The sequence below is a fragment of the Lactuca serriola genome, chromosome 4, assembly GCF_051521515.1.
Source record: "Lactuca serriola cultivar US96UC23 chromosome 4, Lser_US96UC23_V15, whole genome shotgun sequence".
In the NCBI taxonomy this organism is placed as follows: domain Eukaryota; kingdom Viridiplantae; phylum Streptophyta; class Magnoliopsida; order Asterales; family Asteraceae; genus Lactuca; species Lactuca serriola.
Window position 1 is genome coordinate 3099281 of NC_136411.1, and position 17787 is coordinate 3117067.

The 17787-nt window shown below is 36.5% G+C and overlaps 1 protein-coding gene across 3 annotated transcripts; it reads right to left on the reverse strand.

Annotated features, from left to right (window-relative positions):
* Positions 1-8577: 8577 nt before the first annotated feature.
* On the reverse strand, positions 8578-16383 carry LOC145100903 (MADS-box protein FLOWERING LOCUS C-like). Of its 3 annotated transcripts, none has more exons than XM_079038037.1 (5): positions 15969-16383; positions 10127-10229; positions 9665-9706; positions 9164-9205; positions 8578-9060 (listed from the first exon to the last, which is right to left on the reverse strand). In XM_079038037.1, the coding sequence occupies exons 1-5, from the start codon at positions 16157-16159 to the stop codon at positions 9031-9033; spliced, it is 408 nt and encodes a 135-aa protein (XP_078894163.1). In that variant the 5' UTR covers positions 16160-16383; the 3' UTR covers positions 8578-9030. The 3 variants fall into 3 exon arrangements, with proteins under 3 accessions (XP_078894163.1, XP_078894162.1, XP_078894164.1); XM_079038036.1 differs by having other exon boundaries at positions 10121-10229; positions 15969-16382; XM_079038038.1 differs by lacking the exon at positions 10127-10229 and adding an exon at positions 11835-11913 and having other exon boundaries at positions 15969-16380.
* Positions 16384-17787: the final 1404 nt, after the last annotated feature.

Genomic DNA, 17787 nt, shown 5'->3' on the forward strand with positions numbered 1-17787 from the left:
TCTAAACATTTGGGACTTAGTAACATAAGTTTTGAATTTATTTAGACACACGTGTGAGCTTTCTAAGGCAAATGTGTATGAGTGTAAGAAGCTTAGATAAAGGCTTATCAAAGCATTAGGTATTTAGAAATATGAACTTAAGGAATTCAATAAGCATTGTTTTCTGGAAGTTCAGATGTTTTCTGAATATATGTCAAAGATAGTGGGAGCATAAGTGTTATGCTTGTATGGTAATAATCATCGTGTTAGTGGGAGCATGATTATTATTTCAAGAAGTGCAAGTTAGCAATATTAATTACAGAAAACAAAGATTCACTTTGCAAAGTTGTAGGGGTTGAAAAGTTGTTTTGCTATAATTAAGGGAGAGAATATTATACTTCATTTCAAATCTAAAGGCTTAAATTGTGGAATTTTAATCAAATTTAGTCAAATATATATGAATGTTGTGTTGGAATGGTTCAACATGAGGAAATTCTATATATGGAAAGGATAATTGCATTCTCAAATTTTGGTTATGATTACGACATCCCTTTTCATAATCAGAATTGTGAGAACATGGCAATTAGAAATATTATAGCAGAAGACTGGTAAAATATCACGTCTTCATGTGAGACAATATCAATCATGTTCCATACGCATCAGGTATAGGATCGATTACATATGCTATAATGTTTGATCATTCTAAAATTTTCCAAATGCTTAGCACATTAAGAGGGAAAAAGGACTAGAACGGTTTTGACTAAAATAATTAAACAACTATCAAAGGACGATCTAAGGTTCGCCAAGGATTTGTTGCTTGTGAGTAGTTGGAAGTATAGTGTTGGATGGACCATATCGACATTATTATGAATAGGTAAGATTCTATTAAGAATGAGTTGTCATACGGCAAATATGGAAATGTTTCCATATTGGGAGTTGGAAATTAAGAATTTATGTCTAGATTAGAAAACTTTATGCAAAAAGGATGTTTAAAGGAATGTACTTTGAGTGAGAGACATCACACCTATAGAATTGTTTTGTAACAAATTCAGATAGAGAACCTTGTATTTTTCATAGGCCAAGTCTTGGTGACTTTTGTGCTATGACTTTACGAAAGGATTTTTGCATAAAATGTTAGAATCTAACATATTCTAGTAGTGGCAAGAACCTTGTAATCTTACACTAACGATGAGGATTAGGAATTGTGAAATGAGCATCATTGGAAAAGTTTTCAATTGATCTATTTCACAAAGCATGGACCATAGGAAACAAAGTGTGCATGCTTGGAGCATGGGACAATTGTTGTTGTAATTCAAGTAATCAGTTGATTATTCGAAACATTAAATGATAAATAATGAGTAATCGATATGGTGGTTAAATAGAAGTGTTTTATTTACTCTCACAAGTTTGGGGCCATATAGGATTAAGTATTATTGTTGTGTTTCAGTTTGCATGTTTTGACTTCCAGAATAACTGGGTTTTTCGAACCTCCACAGTCGGTCATACGTTGGAAGTAGGTATGAAAGAAGATTGTCATGAATCTGCCTATAGACTGTCTAAGTATTTAGACATAGCACAAGTTTGTTGCAGAGTTCATGAGTGCTTTAATAAGATTAGGGTATTGGATCAAACCCACACTCACTTGAATCACTTCATGGATTTTATCACAAGTGATTGTAAGACGATAATATTGTATATTCTTGAAACCGAGACGTGTGAGTTGTTATTTGCTGGGTGGTTGCACATTGATGATAAGTAAACGCACCAGTAACTTGGTGTTATAAAACTTATTGTTGTGTGTGATTCGATCAGTAGGTGCAAGCAAGCATTTGAGTCAAAGTTTATCCATTCCTTTCACCAAAAGTGGGATAAAAGCGATATATGTGGGCCCCTCGATGATTTAGTGATGACACCTTAAGCGCTTGGCCAAGCCGGGACTAAGTTGATGTGTTCAATTGTAGTCTGTTGTTAGTCATCATAAATCGGAAGTCGGGAAACAGTATAGAGAGAATGATCGAAATTCACGTCTTGTGTCTATACGTTATCTTGAGAATGGAGGAATATATGATTCCTTATCTAAAGGACATGCGTATCTGATAAGATTAGAGTTGACAGCGGCTTTTGAAAGCTACGATTGTTGATCAGGTTCTGAAGCTATGTAAAATAGTTATTAGACTTATCCAAGTGGGAGACTGTTGGATTAGTCTCTAAGTCCATAACTATTTTGGTATGTACTTGACCCGATTATGAGCATGGTCCTTTTAGGTTGCCTTCATCATAGCAACTTGTAGGATGAATTAAGAAGATAAAGGTTTAATTATGATTTATTAATATATTATAAGAATAATATATTAAAGGAGAAATCATAATGTTTAATTAATATTAGTCAAGAATTAATTAGGAATTAATTTTGTGGCTAGAAGAGATTAATTAAACTTAAGGGACTGATTGTGTAATTATAAGATAATTACATAGATGGGCTAATGGACTCCATAGAAGGTGGAGTGGACGAATTATATGGGGAAGCCCATAAGAATTCGTCCAAGGCTTCTAAAGAAGGTGTCCATGGACTGCTTAGCACTTAAGCAGTCAAATTAGGGTTTCCTTGTTAGATAACCCTAATTGTCTACCTATTTAAGGAGTCCCTTAGCCCAAAAAACGTGGTGACTGAATCCTTAGGGTTTCCTGGATGTTTTGGAGCCTCCTTCCCTTTCTCTTCTTCATCTTGTTGCTTAGTGGTGTTTGTGACTCCATTAGAGGTGCAACACTTGAGGCACTAAGTTTTCTAAAGCCAAGGATTAGATTGTTATTGCTATATAACAATCAAAGGTTAGATCTAAACCCTATTTTATGTTAATATGATTAATTGTATGCAAGATCTAGGATTTATAGCTTTGTATATTCAATTGCATGTTCATTAGACAAACTAGATCCAAATGCTATTAGGGTTTGCATGTACACCACAGGAATGATGTAGTGCTAATAACCCATCAGTTTCTTCACCTGCTCATGTCCTGCTGACTAGACGGTTAGATGTGCCCTGAACTTGTTGAGGTATGGGGCAAAGGATTGGTGGAGGTTGATGATTGGATCGTATATAGATGATCAGAGAGCTGCAGTTCCTTGGGAGCAGTTCAGAGATATGTTCCGCTCTCGCTACATTCCACGGGTCGAGTGCGAGCGGCTGTCACATGAGTTTTTGGATATGAGTTAGACACCTACATGTTTACTGAGAGGGCAATGTTTTGCCCAGATTTTGCTTCCAAGCAAGCTCAAATGACACGTTATCTATGCATGCTCAAGACTAATATCTACCGGTTTGTTGCTACCCAGCACTGCGATACACTACTGGACTTACAGGAGGCTGCTAGGCGGCGTGAGCTGAAGATTGAGTTACAATTATGAGAGCAGAGGCAGGCCCCAATACAGTCACAGTCGGCGCCGAAGCGGTCCAAGACCGCTGATACTAGGTCTGGGGTACAGTTGGGCCGCACTTGTGGGAAGTGCGGAAAGGCTCATTCGGGGGTTTGCCGATCAGGGAGAAGGTGCCACAAATGTGGCAAGTAGGGCCATTTTGACAGGGATTGCAGGCAGCAAACTCCAGCTCCCGGAGTCCAACTTTGTTACCATTGTGAGCAAGTGAGCCATCTGAAGGCCCAGTGTCCCCTACTAGCCGCCAACTCGGCATAGGCTCCAATGCCGGCTACACTGAGGATTACTGATGGGAGTCAGGATAGAGTAGCGCCCCCGAAGGATCAGGGACGCGCCTTCCAGCTTATGGCAGAGGAGGCCATGGCAGCACCAGATGTGGTTGCTGGTATGTTTCTATCCCTTATCTTACTGATTTTATCTGTTTTATGCTTATATGTTTGTACCTGTGATCAGGTATGTTTTTAGTGAACTCCTTACCTGCTTTGGTATTATTTGACTTAGGGGTGAGTCGGTCGTTTGTCTCTCAGTCATTCAGCAGGGAGTTCGGGTTACCAATAGGAGAGCTAGAGTGTCTGTTGTGAGTCTCTATCGCTAACGAACACGAGGTTTCAGCTTCTTCAGTTTATTGGGGTTGCGGGTTGGAGATCTTCGGGGTATCTTTTCTGATAGACTTGATTCCGATTCCCATGGGGGAAGTGTGTGTGATCGTGGGTATACACTGGCTTAGTCACTTCGGTGCCATGATCGACTGTGAGGGTCAGCGAGTGGTAGTTCGAACCCCAAATGTGGGAGAACTGATTGTCTATGGTGAGGAAACCAGATTAGGATCACGGTTTTGTTCAGCCACCAAGGCTCGGCAGTACATCCAGCACGGGTGTGCAGGTCATCTAGCGTATGTGGTGGATACACGGGTCAGGGATCAAGTTTCGATATCACATGTTCTAGTGGTCAGGGAGTTTGTTGACATGTTCCCGGAGGAGTTACCCGGAGAGGCAAGTCGAGTTTAGGATCAACCTAATTCCAGGTGCGGCCCCTATCGCTAAGGCGTCATACCGGTTAGCACCATCAGAGATGTAGGAGTTGTCGTCATAGTTACAGGAACTGATGGGCAAGCAGTTCATTCGTCCAAGCAGTTCTCCATGGGGAGCGTCGATTCTCTTCGTCAAGAAGAAGGATGGTTCACACCGGATGTGCATTGATTACCGGGAGTTGAACAAGTTGAGGTGAAGAACCGTTATCGACTCCCAAGGATAGATGATCTTTTTGATCAGTTGCAGGGAGCATCTTGGTTCTCCAATATAGACCTGACGTCCGGGTACCATCAGGTCAGGGTTAGGGAGGAGGACGTGGAGAAGACCGCGTTCCAGACTTGTTATGGACATTACGAGTTCGTGGTGATGCTGTTTGGGCTCACAAACGCACCAACAGTATTTATGGACCTGATGAATTGGGTCTGCAGACCAATGCTCGATCGCTTGGCGATTGTATTCATATACGATATCTTGGTGTACTCCAAGACCTGTAAGCAGCATGAAGAGCATCTACGGGAGTTATTGGGAGTTTTGAGATGAGAACGGCTCTATGCCAAGTTCTCAAAGTGTGAGTTTTGGTTGTGAAAGGTTCAATTCCTTGGACATCTTGTTAACTAGGAGGGGATTTTGGTCGATCCGGCCAAAGTCAAGGCGGTTATGCAGTGTGAGGTTCCGAAATCTCCCTCGGATATCAAGAGCTTCTTAGGATTAGTTGGGTACTACCGGAGATTCATACAGGATTTCGCTAAGATTGCAGTACCCCTCACTCATCAGACGAGGAAGGGGGTGGATTTCCGGTGGGGCCCTGAGCAGTAGAGGGCCTTTGAGACCCTCCGACAGCGACTTTGCAAGGCTCCAGTCTTGACTCTCCTAGAGGGAGTTGAGGATTTTGTTATGTTATGTGTTGCATCTATCATGGGACTGGGAGCTGTCCTCATGCAAAGAGGACGGGTGATAGCCTACGCGTCTCGGCAGTTGAAGCCGCACGAGACGAGATACCCTACTCGTGATCTGGAGTTAGGAGTGGCGGTATTCACTCTCGAGATTTGGAGACATTACCTCTATGGGGTCCGTTGTATAATATACACGGACCACAAGAGCATCAGACACATCATGGATCAGCCGAACCTAAATATGAGACATCGCAGGTGGCTGGATGTAGTCAAGGACTACAAGTGCAAGATCCTTTACCACCCCGGTAAAGCGAACGTGGTTGCGGACGCCCTAAGTCACAAGTCAGCTGGATCTTCTACACCAGTGACATGCATGAGGATATCGGCGGATTCTCCATTTATGAGTTTGATTCGGGAAGCTTGGGCAGAGGATATGCGTCAGGAGAACTAGAAGCTTTAGAGGATTAGGGGTGAGAACACCCGGTTTGTACAGGATAGCCGAGGATTATTGACCTGTTGCGGCCGGGTCTGGGTTTCGATGTCTGGTGGGATTAGACAGACTATTTTAGAGGAGGCACATAAGTCTCGCTTCTCTATTCACCCGGGGGCTACCAAGATGTACTGGGATTTGCGATTAAGTTACCGGTGGCCGTGCATGAAGTGAGAAATCGCTTGGTACGTAGAGAGGTGCTTGACCTGCAAGATGGTCAAGGCCGAACACCATAGGCCGCATGGCCAGTTACAGCCCTGGAGATTCCTATATAGAAGTGGGAACAGATCACGATGGATTTTATCACCAAGCTGACGAGGACGGCGAAGGGCTTCAACGCTATTTGGGTTATCGTGGATCGATTGACCAAGAGCGCCCACTTCTTAGCTACACGGGAGAGTTCATCGGCCGAGAAGCTGGTCGACTTGTATATCTGCGAGATTGTTGCTCGTCATGGGGTATCAGTCTCTATTGTCTCAGACCGCCATGTTCGGTTCACCTCCCGTTTCTGGCAGAAGTTCCACGAGGAACTAGGCACGCGACTGCACTTCAGTACAGCTTATCATCCATAGACAGAACGCTAGAGTGAGCGGACTATACAGACTCTCGAGGATATGCTGAGAGCCTGTGCCATTGACTTCGGTGGGAGTTGGCACTCCTACCTACCTCTTGCAGAGTTCTCCTACAACAACAACTTTCATTCCAGTATTAGTGCCCCACCATATGAGCTATTGTATGGACAGAGATGTCGCACCCCCGTCTGCTGGGGTGAGATCGGTCACAGGGTGATGAGACGGATAGAGGTAGTTCTGCAGACTACCGAGAGGATCCAGCAGATCAGACATCAGAGATCGGCTGTAGAATGCTCAAAGTCGGCAAAAGAGTTACGTTGATAGACTTCGATCTGAGATGGAGTTCCACGTGGATGACATGGTACTCCTGAAGGTCTCACCCTGGAAATGTGTGATTCGCTTCAGGAAGAGGGGGAAGTTGGGTCCTCGATACATTGGGCCATTCAGGATCATTGTCAGGGTTGGCAAAGTGGCTTATCGACTGGATCTCCCGAAGGAGCTTAGTCAGGTCCACAACACTTTCCATGTATCACAGTTGCGGAAGTGCATAGCAGATGAGGGGGCAGTGGTATCATTAGATGACATTCAGGTCGACGAGCGCCTGAATTATGTGGAGAGGCCAGTGGTCGTTCTAAAGAGGAAGATAAACGTTCTACGGAACAAGGAGGTACCTTTAGTAAAGGTACAATGGGAGCACAGGAGGGGATCCGAGTGGACATGGGAGACGGAGGCAGAGATAGAGGAGCACTACTAAGACCTTTACCATAATTGAACCACAACCCCAATTACACCTTGAAAGACCTAAAATATCCCCAAAACCAACTCAGAACAACCGGACAGCCCCGAAATCGATGTTATCCAAGTTGGACAACCATATACTCAATTTGACGAGCCTGAATCAACCTCACATACTCCTGTCTCAGCCCCGTTTTCTTCAGCCTCACCTCATATGGAAAGCCCTTCTAGTGAGATTGGGCCAAAGGGATTACGTCCGTTAACCGATATTTATTCTGAAGCCGAAAATGTGTTCCTTGAACACGGAGAATTGTTGATGATTGCAGCGGATCAACCCTTGAATTTTAAAGAGGCGGTAACCTCTAAAGCATGGCAGGAGGCTATGCAAACAGAGTTGGATGCAATCGAGAAGAACAAGACATGGCAACTTACCAATTTGCCACCCGGACACAAAGCAATCGGATTGAAATGGGTGTTTAAAGTGAAGAAAGACAACTTGGGAAAAGTGGTGAAGCATAAAGTTCAACTTGTAGCAAAAGGATTTGTACTAAAGGAAGGAGTCGACTTTGATGCAGTTTTTGCACCGATAGCACGACTTGACACCGTAAGGCTCATTCTTGCCTATCACCTTATATGTCGATAACAAGTAAGCAATCACATTGATGAAAAATCTTGTGTTTCATGGTCGAAGCAAACACATTGACATTCGTTATCACTTCATACGAGAATGTGTTGAACGTGGGCAAATTATAGTGGAATATGTCAACTCGAAAGATCAACGGGCAGACATCTTTACAAAGCCTTTAGCATACATAAAACATGGTGAAATGCGAGGCAGGATCGGCGTGACGAATCTCAAGCCAAGTTTGGTTTAAGGGGGAGAATGTGAGCGTAAACCTACTTGGGTGTGAACCTGACATGAGTAACTACACCAACACCTATGTTGACAATAAGAAATGGCAGCTTCTTCATTTAATATGGTGAACACAATAAATAAGTAGGCTCGTTTAAATATAAATAGAGGTTTTAACGTCATCTGTAAAACACCATTAAAACAGAGAGTGATAGAATGAGTATTTGTAACAGGGTTTTTTTCTTTTCTTGTAATTGAGCTAATAAGCTCCTCCTTTTGTTCTTCTTTTGAATAAAAGTGTATTTCAACCCAACATTATTTGCTTTGTATTTTAAGGTGGAAAAAAACTCCCGTGATACAGTTTTTGTGATACAGTATAAAACTCTGAAATACTTTATTCTTTATTGGTAGTTTATGTTTTAAAAAACCCCAAGTACATTACACCACCGGCTTTTCTTGGATAGCACAATGCACGTCTGTCTTACCCAATAGGAAGCGAACAGGGTATAAACCTTTATAGTACTTTGTTTTGTGGGATGAAACATAAAAATTAAAAAGGTGAAACTCGTGGTTTCTTCTACGGGAAGTTAGGTTTTACTATTTGATTAGTATTTTATTGAGATAAATCTGTATTCTCTATTGTCACATTTTGTATACACAACTCCCCACACCCACTCATAACAAACACACGGTATAAGGATGAGACGTAAACTCCAGAACTCGCACACTTTGGGGTTCCATGAGATGAGCCTTTGAGGATCAAACTTGCAACCATATAATCAGCTTCACCATGGCATTAAAATGCTTGCTGTGTTTTTTTGAATGGGATCTTCTTCCAAACATAATTATTTGGCTTAAATTTCCCCTTTTAAATATCTGTTTTTTTTTTTCAGGAAGCAAGGGTAGTGACTTTTAGACATTAATTAAAAAGAGAGAGAGAGAGAGAGAGAGAGAGAGAGAGAGAGAGAGAGAGAGTGAGATGTTGAGGCTAATTCATCTTGTTAGTTGCAAGGTCGATCGTTCAGACCTTCAACCCCTTCTTCCTCTATCTCTGCTTATCTTCTGATGCTGTAATCTGTGTGCATATGATATATGTAAGTCAAAGATCCGGCTTAATTACTTTCCAATAAATTTGCAACTTCTTAAAGATAATTTTGTTAGGAGTAAAAAAATGTTACCAGCTTCTCCAGTTGTTCCTTATCTTCACCCAACTTCTTTTCCTGCTCAAAATCATAAATTTAAAGATAATTCATGTTGCGTTTATTCATACAGTTATCATGACAGGAAAAATTAATGATCATGGTCTGGATGTGCACAAATAACACAAGGGAACGGAATCTTAACGACCTTGCAATTAAATTAGCCTCTGACATACAAATACATTAATGAAGCAAAGCAACTAGGTAGGTGGAGGAGGTGGATCCAGTAATATCACCAAATGTGGTAATTTTCTTTCTTTTTCAAATTATGAACATCGATGTGCTTAGTCTAACTTACCAAACATCATGAATCCCAACTCTAATTTCTTGACAACAAACAAAACAAATCCAAATAACCAACAATAAAACCAGAATTAAGTTGTCAAAGTCAAAACGTTGGCCTTCAAATTTCGATTATATATGAAGTTATGTAACGGAATGGACCTCAAACTCAAGATTTTGTGTAGTGGCGTGGCATACCTGTTCTTGGAGGGTTGATATGTACTCCACCATCAACTCTGTCTGCATCCATTAACCAGAATGTCTGTTAATTTTTTTATCTGGACTCTTCAAAAATAACCTTTTATATATAGCACCTTGTTGCTCAACTCAAAGATGAAGCTTAACTAATATTACACACACACACACACACACACACTATATATATATATATATATATATATATATATATATAACAGAGCTCATATGCATTATAACCAAACAAGTTCACTACCAATCCAACAAAATCAAGTCGAGTATGAAGATGATTCAAAACCAACCAACCAACACACACACACACAGATATATATATATATATATATATATATATATATATATATATATATATATATATATATATATATATAAAAGAGAGAGCAGCAACAATCTGGAAAGTGAAACGAAGACGAAAAGTACGTAGTCAAACAAACACATGACCTTTACCCTTCTTGACCTTGTTTGCAGAAGAGCAGCATCAAGATATTCTTCTAGTTGTGTAATCTCAATCAGAGAGAGCTCATTATTATTATTTTTATCTTCAACAGGCCTGTGCAAAAGAATTGGACCAATTTTCATATGCCATATCATGCATTATCATCTCTCTCGCATTCCATTATATATCTTTCTATTCTGATTTCTGAGTGCATACATGATGTAATTAATATGTTGGTGGCTTTACTTTACTTACCTGTCCACCATCTATAGAAGCTCTTTACATGTTTGAAAACGTTTGCACTGCAACAAAAACTCCAGTTGTAACCACGAATTCAATTCAATGTTTTATAAAGATTAACGCATTTGGCTTCCTATTATGGGAATGTTGAAATCCTTTTTGTTCTTTTCTTAAATAAATCATAAATATTTGTGTGATTTTATTTTTTACACTTTTATTTCATGACAACTATCCACATATATATAGTGAAAAACAATTTGGGAGGGCAATAATTATGCCAAATCTGATTCATGACACTCTATTTGATAGATAAGATGACTCCACATGAAATAAAACTAGCAAGTGACCTTTTTGACCTACTAGGATATGATCATCTTAACTTTTATAAACTAATTAATGGGTTTAATTCCTTAACCACACCGTATATTTTTAATCTGTTTTGATGCTTTAAAACAAATAGAAATATATATTCATTTATTTGTTTGTTATAGCATCCTACTTTTATTTCTTTCTATTACAATATTATACTTTGTAATCTTTTTTTTTATTATTAAGGCATTGTAGTTTGTAAAACAATCTTCTCTACTAAGAAACCTAAAGCAAGAGATTTGTTCGATTGGGATTGGGTCGTCTCTCAGTTTTTTATTGGATTTAGGATAGAAAGAAAAAAGGTAACATTCGTTAGTTGGGTTTTGGAATGGATTTTGTTGTTGTTCAAAAAAACAACTTTGTAAAATATACCCAATTAGAATAAGTATAATTGCTTTGTAATATTGTATTTACAATTTGGCTGATTTTTCAAAGTCACAATGTTGTAACAGAAAGAAATGAAAATAGGATGCTCTAATAAACAAATCAATAAAAGTACATTACGATTTCCTGTATTTAGCCTGTTCTTTCTACTGATGTTTAAGCTTCTCTCTAGTTATTTGTTTATGCATCCGGCTGTTAGTTAGTTGAAGTACTAATGTTTATGTTTATCTCAAGTTTTTTTTTTTATTCAGCATCACTTCTAGAAAGAAGGGTAAAATGTCCAAAAAAAAAAAAAACTGACTTTTTTTTTCGTACAACAGACCCTTAGCTAGACATCGGTTGTCCATAGTTTTTAACCCATTCAAAGCTTAAATAGAAAAAAGGAAACATGCTCTAATCATATTTCTCACATGCCTTTAAAAATTGTTTGCCCTTTCTTGCTTTTGATCAGCTTCTAAGTTTTAATACAAAAGCTATAGCAGACGTCTTCTTTAATCGTAAACGCCAATGAATAACATTAGAAGATGGTAATGGTATTATTTTTGGCAGATTGATATTTTAAGTAGGAAAGTTATTAGTTTATATCGAATTTATTACTGTGAAACAAAGGCTTTTTTTTTGTGAATTATGAATTTTCTGGATTATTAGCTCAGCAGCATAACATATGTCACGACTGATATAGTTAATACAATAGCTCTTTAGAAAGTAAAATTTATTAATGCTTACTAAATCTTCACCAACTCCTTGGAAGGTTCTCTCCTCTTCAAGGAAGCCTTTCTGATATCTGGAAAGAATATGTTCCATCCTAAGAGAGAGAGAGAGAGAGAGAGAGAGATAGGTAGTTGAACCACAATTAAACAATTAGTAACAATATGAGGGGCTTAATGCAATATACATTGATTGGTATCCAACATTTACAGAAATCTTGAAATAATCAAACTCATTGCAGAAAAAAAAAATGTTCATTTCCAAGAAATATTGAAACTGTTAAGCTGTAGGGTTCAATTTTTCACCATAATACTAGGGGATCGAGAACATGATGAGTTAAAATAAATCAATCTGGATGATCTAGATTCCTATTCCATAGACAAACTTTAAGTGGTGATTATGGAAGAGGACATTGTTATTGGTAAATAGACTTCCACAAAAACTCAACATAATGAAATGAAGTTCCAAACTTCCAATACCTATAAAATCTTATTTAAGAAATCACCCAATTAGTAATTTTGTATTGATTGCATATATAGCCTCTCCTAGAGATTATGCAACTCATGGGGGAGGAACAACTCATTTTTCGATCATGGAGTAAATCATTACAAAACTAGAGATCAAGTTTCCATGTTAATTTGTAATAAGAATCATACATGAATGGGTTGATTGGGAGTTCAACACTTACGTGCAACGGATTCATAATAAGATTTGATTAGATACCGATATGTTGGACTTTCTTATAGCTTTTTTAGTTATAAGCTTTATTCTAATTATTTCCTATTTATAGTTTCTTTTTCCTGTCGCTCTAAATATACTTTTTATTAATTATACAAGAGAACATTCTTTGACTCTCAATCTTCATGGTATTAGAGTACAAACAAACAAGGCTTATCATAGCTAGCATTTGGCTCTCAATCTTCACTGAGTTTGATCAATCAATATTGGAAGACACAAGGTTTATCATAGCTTTCATTTTATACCATGCTTAAATATTTGAATACAATTGTGTGTTTTAACTGATTATCAAGTAAATGATGTTTCAACACCTCAAATCAAATTTCCTTCACCATCAAACTTACTTACCCAATTCTATTCTTCTCATCAAAATTTCGTAACAATCTTTAATTAACTTTGAATTTGATGCAAGAAGTTTAAACAAAAAAACCAAAAACCCCTCCCCCATTTTACTTGTGGTTTATAAATTGTTAAACTAAGAACTAACCTAAAACATTTCCTCATCGCTCGACTACATGCCACTAGTACTCCATAACAATGTAATATAACAATATTACTTTTTTGTAAAGTCTCGACGAATCCCCATCACATATGAAAAAAAAAATGTGGTGTAAGGATTTGTTAAAGAGATTTGTTGTGTTTGAAAGAAGAATCCATCTCAAATTTCTAATTCTTAATGATAGTGTTTCGCTTAGGATTTGTCAAAGAGATTTGTTGTGTTTGAAAGAATCCATCTCAAATTTATAATTCTTAATCATAGTGTTTCGCTTTAGCTTTTAGAAGAAAAAAAATTATCGTGATTGTGTAAATCCAAAATATATATATATATATATATATATATATATATATATATATATATATATATATATATATAAACTTAGAACACTTTTCTTACAACTATGACACAAAGTGCACTTACGAATAAAAGAGATAATCAACCAAAAAAAAGGCGGTCAGTTTTCAAGATATCATTTGCCTCTTCCTAAGACCCTAGAAAACCATTAATAAAGTGGAAAAACTAAGCCCCTAGATTATTTACCCCACCTATAGGAAAGAACCAATTTGTCCATCATCAAACCATTAATATAAAGTTGAAGCCCATACATAGGTCTAACATTAGCCCCATCCCAAAAAAGACACTTTGTTCTTCAAGGTTAATCCATAAACCTTTGTCCTACTCACTAACAATCAACTCTAGGATCCCAATTTCTCTCTCATTAGCCTCTCAACACCAGTCAAATTTGCCAACATTAACCTCCCGATGAGCAAACTTGTTAGGGTTAAGCAACTCAACATCTTGATATACGATTTCACACACACACAAAAATTATGTAAATGAAAAAAGTGCTTTGCTATGTCCACGCACAAACACGAGAGAGAGAGAGAGAGAGAGAGAGAGAGATTTTATTGATTATCGAATTGCTTACATATGTTAGGTTACACGAGGGATATATAAGAGAAGACCTAAAATCTGCTAAATCTAGCCCTTGACGCATTTTGATATTGAATATGATATAGGAACTAGCTTAGTCTACCTAGCAACTATAATGTTAAAGAGTGAATCAGACTCCACGACTCAATAAAACTAAACCATCATTTAACCCACTTGTAACTTGGAACAATTTTTTTTTCACGCCCATTAAATATGGAAATGTTAAGCTCGCCATTAAACCCACTATCAAACATAACAAACACCTTTGTTTTAGTGCAATCGTTTCACCCAACACCATCGCCATTCATGAGTAGCTCTCATTTCCGATATCACATCCTACTCTCCTATTTGAAGCAAATTGTGTGCCCATTTCAACGAACGATACCAACATCATGGATTTCTGGTCCAAGTTTTTCTTCCCACTACTCTACTTGCTTTGAATTTTGATGACATTATCCAACAACATATGAGATGCTATTATACCAATTTCAAATGACCCTATACTTCGTTATGAATAATGGTGATTAAACAAAACATAAATAGAAGTTCACCAACTTTCGAGAGGTGGATTGTCTCTCCCAAACCCTAATAATATGTTCTCAAGGTTTTTCTCTTTTTTTTTTAAAGATATTGGAGAAAAAAAAGGTTATTTTATTCATGTTCTCAGAAAAAGGTTATCTTATTCATGTTTTCGAGTCAGACAAAAGGAAGAAAACTAATGATTTTAGGATTGTTTGCTTATTGTGCAAATATATGCTAAATGGTAAGAAGAGTTAATTAAGTGAAGATATTCTTGTCATTATGAACTTTTATAAAAATGTTGTCCACCCTTTCCCTCAAAAACCTAGGGGAAGTTTAATCTATATATATATATATATATATATATATATACCTTTCTCTTTCTTCTCTTTGTGTCTTCCCTTTCTCTCTAGAGTTTGAGAACACAGTGTAAATGTAAATAACTAATAATAGATTTAACAAATAGTTTTTCTACCTCCATACTAATTTGGTACCAACACTTTTCCTTATTATCAAACAATCCGGGTTAACATCGATGCACAAGGCTAGCACTATATGGTTTGTTTGAATTCTAAAGCCTAGTGTTACAATGTATAACATTGTATAAATTTCTCTTTATAACAAGATTTATCTTGTTGAAACCTATGACTACAATGGGTAGAAGTGTTGATAAGTTGATATTATTTTCCACCATCATACAACACAAAGTTTTAGAGATAGGGAGAGAACAACCATGTAATTTACAACAAATATGACACATGTCCCTAAATCATGGACACATCTCAATCTCATCTTAACATGGGGGATTAATCTATTTCCAATGTGAAGAGACCATCTAATCAAAGTGAACAAACTTAATTTGATCCAAAAAATATATATATTATTCTGTTAAATGCTTCTCAGTTTTCTAATAATGCATGGCTCAAAACCAACAAACCAAAACAGCAAGTGATACAATATACATTCAAGAATAGGTGTCATTAATTACAATTATGCAAGAACGAATGCAAGTACTTTACCAAAAAAATAATGAAAATAAGTACAAAAGTACAAAACTATATAGGATGACTTAAGAAAATAAAAGGCATGTCAAAATTAGTATGGGAAAATCAAATCAACGTGTAGCCTTCCACCAACTACATAATCCTCATCAGTCATCACAACTAACGACTTTGAAACCCTATACGCCACCGACAGATGATAGCTGATTACAACTCCAATGAATGAAGCCTACTACAAGGTTACATCCTATCTATTTCTAGAATATAAATATATATATCAAGCAGACTCTTGGTGTATTTTAAGCACGTTACACATAAAATCACTCGCTAAAGCCCTAGAAATCTCAGCATAATATATATACAGCGAGAAAGATACGAACAAATTTTTTGAACAGAAAATCGGAAACTGATATTGAATAACATATATATATATATATAGAGGACGATGAATTGAAGGATAACCTGTTAGTACTGCCGGTGCAGGATTCATAGAGCTTGCCGCGGGCGGAGAATACGATAACGGCGACATCGACGTCGCAGAGGTCGGAAAGATGCCGTGCTTTCTTAATCAATCCCACTCTCCGCTTCGAAAACGTCACTAACCTGCTACTCTTATCTTCGATCCGCTTCATTTCGAGCTTCTTCCGCCCCATTCTATGTGTTTTCCTTTTCCGAAGATCTTCTAGACCTAATTAGCTTTTCAACTTCCGATGGCCTCTCTCTCTCTCTCTCTCTCTCTCTCTCTCTCTCTCTCTCTCTCTCTACCACTTATATATGTAACCGATCGCATGTGTTTAACTTGGAACCAAGATCTGTAAAATTGTTGAAGATGACCGTTCTTTTATATTTTATCAAAACAGCCTCCGGTTTTGATCATTGCATACCAAATAGTAACAAGATTTGTACTATATTGCTTCGTATTGAAAACCAAAAATAAGTAGGTGTTAATAATTATTTTATTTTATATCGGTTATAAAAAGTTTAGAAAAAAAAAAAATAAGATCACTTGTTATCTCTTTCTACCTTAATTATGTTCATTAGAGTGTTCATATTTATTTTCTATTAAAAAATCAAATTCTAGAAAAAAAAAAAAAAAAAATCATCGTGTTTCTCAATAAAAGGTATCCCACGACACATTTATGTTCAAAAAAAAAAAAGAACAAAATTGAATTGTCGATCAATTTGTTTAACTAGTGAAGGTGTTTGCGTTTTGCGGCAAATTTATTAATCTTATGCTTTTAAAACTATTTGTGTAATGAATGTAATGCTCATTTACACGGAAGTCATTTCTATAATTTCGTTATTAAATCGGGACAAATATTGCAACCAACGCATATTATAAAACTATATATGGACCGAAATTATAATCACTGAAATTAAAAACTTCAGGTACCAAATTTTTAGTTATTGAAATTAAAAAGTGCATAAAAAAATTATAATTAATAAAAATTAAAAACTAAAAGGACTAAAACTATAGTTATCTTAAATTTAAAATTACAAGAACCAAAGCTATATCTCTATATCTAATGCAAATTATAAATTATAGGGACCTCGAAATGTAACATTGAAGTAAAAAACTAGATGGACTTAAAATATAATTATTACAAATTAAAAGTTACATAGAGTAAAACTAAAATTATCTTTTGTTAACAATCACCAATTACTAAATATCTTATTACAACTATATATTATCTTTATTTTTATATAATTCTTATAAAAAAAAGTGATACAAATCAATATGGTTTAAAATAAATCATTTTTCTTGAATAATATTCTTTTGAATATTCAAACTCTTCAATTTGTTTTAATTAATTCAAATATTTTATCTATATAAAAACATTATCTCTTATGTTTGTTACCATACTTGTTTTCTTTTTCTTTCAAATTTTGTTACGTAGAATACATAAAAATTAAGAAGAATATTGTAGTTATCGTATATCTAAAAGAAAAAAGTTTAATAATGAAATATGTTGGTGCAATACGATCTTCTTTAGGTATGTCGAAGATTCAACCAATCAAGTGATTTGATTGATCAAAAGCAAATAATATCAAATATTTAAAGTCACGGAAATGATATAACCCATTGTCTCAAGGTTTTTTCTATATTTTTAATTTTACTTTGCATAATATTTTTATGTTTCATATATTATAATTAGATACTATAAATACATTGTTGTGTTAGATTGTAAGCGTGAAAGATCTTGGAGCAACCAACAATCAACATTGATGTGTATTTCATAATGTTAGATCATTCTTCAAGTAAAAGAGATTTTTTTTCTCA